General features: G+C 34.4%; 1 protein-coding gene across 1 annotated transcript in view; it reads right to left on the bottom strand.

Moving 5' to 3' along the window:
- The window catches only part of MME (membrane metalloendopeptidase), an 83,521-nt gene that overhangs the window by 44,757 nt on the left and 34,932 nt on the right, over window positions 1-3,832 (bottom strand). Inside the window, exons 9-12 of the mRNA XM_023524020.1 lie at window positions 3,622-3,758; window positions 3,419-3,512; window positions 2,157-2,285; window positions 1,294-1,392 (exon numbers count right to left, since the gene is read on the bottom strand). Coding sequence (XP_023379788.1) covers window positions 1,294-1,392; window positions 2,157-2,285; window positions 3,419-3,512; window positions 3,622-3,758 — 459 coding nt within the window. The remainder of the gene's footprint in view (window positions 1-1,293; window positions 1,393-2,156; window positions 2,286-3,418; window positions 3,513-3,621; window positions 3,759-3,832) is intronic.

Below are 3,832 nucleotides of genomic sequence, written 5' to 3'. Positions count from 1 at the left end.
ATTGCTTACCATAAAGATCAATGATTGGCAAAGAAATGAGAATTAACTCTCAAGTGTGATGTATAGTGCCATAAAATCACGCCCCAGGAGCATGTAACCTAGATTAGCGTGGGATCAGGGAAGCCTTCTTACAGGAAGTGTTTCCTAAATTCTTTTCGCCATGGGACTCTCTTTTGTGGAACAACTTGGCAGGTCCAGTGTTCTGTGACACCACCTTGGGAAATGATGATCTAGAACACTCCAATTGGCTATATCAAACAGACCCATGTCTTGAATAGCTAGCCGTAAAAGGAGCAAATCCAGCCAGAATTTCTGAAGATTTAAACAGAATGATGAAAAGGTAGCTATACTGGGGGGCCTAAATTCTAGACCTAACCTACCCAGAGCTCTGTGAGAGCTGAAAAAGATGGTTCCTCCATGTGGTTTAATCCTGAAACAGATCCAAACTACAGCTTGATTCTCTCATGATAATAGGTTTTGAACTCCTTCTTTATCAGTTCAAAGAATACTCTGTTCTTTCTGCAACCCTAACTATAGAGGAATAATCGGGTTGCATGTGAATATTGCTCGTAAAGCACGTACAGTTTTCACTGGACATGTTGTTCCTTCTAGTTATCAAGACAAATGAGCATAGTAAACTTAAACATAACATTTCCTTAGAAATCTCACCTTTATTCTTATGTGAGATATTAAAAGTCTCAATAGAAGGTGTACAATGGGTGCAGATAGGAATAATTACAAGAAGGCTCCTTCAATATCCCTCTAATTATAGCACCTTATAATACTCAAATAACACACTCCCTAATATTTGCTTGAATAGAAATGCAGTATTTTTTTCTCTCTAGATGATATATAAAAAGCTAAATGGGCATGTTTAAAAATATTTAGCTAGAAATTTGCGTTAAAAATTGAGGGCAAATTTTTAGACATTGGTAGAGCCCTTTCAAGTATCTTTCATAAAAGGAGGAAAAATATGAACTGCTGATAGTATCTTTTCATTCTTTCCTGTTCACATCAGATTTTCCTCGTTTTCTGAAATCTTCCATAAAAAAAGAAAAGTTGAAGCTTTTTCAGAGTTTTGAACTGAACATGACAAGTAGGAGCTGATTGCAAAGAGATAACAGAAGATGAAAATTATATTAAAAAAAATTGAAAAATGTTCCTGGAAACATAACATCTTGAAAGAGCTTTTATTTTATGTAATTCTTGATTATATTTTTTCCAAACTTTCTTAAAAGTTACTATTTCCTTATGAAATTTTTCTTTGATAGGTAGCCCTGTCTTGCTTTTTACCTTTTCTTCAGCTCTCTTTTTTGTTTCAGAATCCATCCACGTGAGGTCATCTAAAGTCTGAATAAAGACTTCCCGGATCTGTGCGATCAAATCCTCAACCTCAAACCAATAGAAGACAAATTTGGGCCATTAATTAATATTTTTTTTGTAAAACACATTTTAAACAAATAGAGCTATAAGCTATCTTTATGTGACTCAATAATATGTTAATAAACATAAATTTATACACGAACTGTGACCTTGACAAATGAATATATGTGGGTAATTATATTTTTAAACCAATATTGCTACTATCAACACTAATGGTTAAATGAGTCTTAATATATACTTTTAAAAATCATGCTTAGATCGTAATAGTTTCCATTATCATAAAAGAAAAACTAACATAAAATATTAGCTGTCATTACCTTTTGTAGTTTGTTTAAACATTAAGTAGCATTTTAATAGATTATTTCACCATATCTTTAAATTCCATTGTTTTCATTTCAGTAACAATGAAAAATAGAATGCATTTCTTACAGAAATAAACCCGGGTTTACTTTCTAGGTTTTTAAGAAAACACTAATTCTTAGTCAATTCTGCGAATAGGAGAATTTATAAATGACTATGTCAAAAGAACATGTGACTAGGTACTCTGAATCTACTGCTTCTGGAAAATGGACAGTTGGTTTTAAACTAAACAATATTAGGATCAGAAACATAAGCAGACCTTTGGGGGAGGGAAGATGAAGTTTACTGGGAAATAATGGCAAACTGTCATTTAAAGATTCTCTGTCAATTAATAAAATTTTAGCCAAATTATAGACTATTGTAATTGTCCATCAATACGAATAACTGATAGTGTACTGTGCTGAAAACATTACCACATGTTTACTCTCTCCAGCAAATGCTGCTTCTACATAAAGCCTTCCCACGGCATTTTCCATGTTCCCATTGACATAGTTTGCACAACGTCTCCAAGTCGCGGTTTCTGATGTTGTGCCATAAAGGGCCTATGGGAGAGAAAAAGGAAATGGTGTGAGATCAGAAGAGAGCTGCAGCATGGTAAGAGCACAAATTTCACAGGACTCTATTCTTTACGTCTCCTAAGTTTTTGCAATATCCATTGCTTCTCCTCACAAGGCACGTTGTCCTTGCCTATGATAAAATGTAATCCAATCCAATTGTTTCTTTATATATGATCTGAAAACAAGGTATATTTTCACTACCTGTCCCAGTAGAACTTCTAGCTGTTACAAGTTAAGAACCTTTTAGACAGCTTTAGAAAACAACAACAACAAAACCCCAGAACAAACAAAAAAATAACACTGTTACCACTGCATTAACCTAAATGTGAAGAAATGTTCAAACGTAACAGGGGAGAAATCTGGCATACGAGAAAACATATTCCTGTTTTTTTTAATGTTTTAGCTGAACTTCCAGTACCTAGAAGAACTATATGTATATAAATTTAAGTACTAACAAGGGGACTAACTTAGGTAAGGGAAATTTAGCAAAACACCATTTTTACATTCTTTAATTTAAAAAATGTGTCTACATTTTCTTTTTAAGGGTAAAAAGAAATTCAATCAATCTGAGTTATTTCCTTTCCATGACACCAAATATATTTGCCAGAATTTATCCTTTCTCAATCCCTCTTGCTCTTTCCCCTCACAACAGAATTAGATGATGAGTGTTTAAATGTAGGTACAGCCTAATAAAAGGCATTAAGCTTGTCTCCAGGTAGCTGTGTTCTCAGTGGCTGTCCACATCAGTGTAGTCCATCTGTGTGTATGTCTAGTGTGCTATGAGCATCTGAAAAATCAAGTTAATTGAGATAGCCCTTCAATTATTTTTAACAGCAAAAAACCAAGCCAGTATCTTTTATGAGCTGCTCACACAACCAAATGCATATACTTCCAGGGTATTTCAATCATGATGCCACAGTAGACAATCATAGGATGGCAAAGCCCATGAAAACTGGCTTTTTCTAGGCATCATAGCCTATAGCATGGGCAAAATAATCAACATTTGACATTTTGTCTTTTAGCAAAGTTCACCACATTTAAGCAGTGTACATGGCACCTTCATAACCATGTATCTCTTTATGCTTTAAGTCTTAAGAAAAGAGAGATTGTTTCTTCACCTTGCGGAAAGCATTTCTGGACTCCTTGTAGGTTCTGCTGAGGCTGCTTACAAGATCCATTATGAACCGCCAGGACATTAAATTTTGAAGATCTCTGTATAAAAAAACCCACCACCCAGCAACAGAAAAGATGAGGCTGCAAAGCTTCTAAAGACTGATATTAAATGTAAACTCTGAGGACATGGGCACTCTGACATACCTACCTGGCAGAATATTTTGTAAGAATGAGCTTAATTTTGGTTAAATATTCTGGAGCATAAACAACCACATCTTCCTCATTTGTAATATTAATATTCACAGTTGACATAATTTCATTTGTGAAATTTGACCAGATGAATGACTGGAAAAGAGCAGGCACAAAACATTCAGTAATTATGGATTTCTCTTCCCGATTCCAACACTTAATTATGGTTA

The sequence above is a fragment of the Pteropus vampyrus genome, unplaced genomic scaffold, assembly GCF_000151845.1.
Source record: "Pteropus vampyrus isolate Shadow unplaced genomic scaffold, Pvam_2.0 Scaffold12, whole genome shotgun sequence".
Taxonomy (NCBI): Eukaryota; Metazoa; Chordata; class Mammalia; order Chiroptera; family Pteropodidae; genus Pteropus; species Pteropus vampyrus.
The sequence above is the reverse complement of the archived record's forward strand: the minus strand, read 5'-3'. Positions and strand labels throughout refer to the sequence as shown.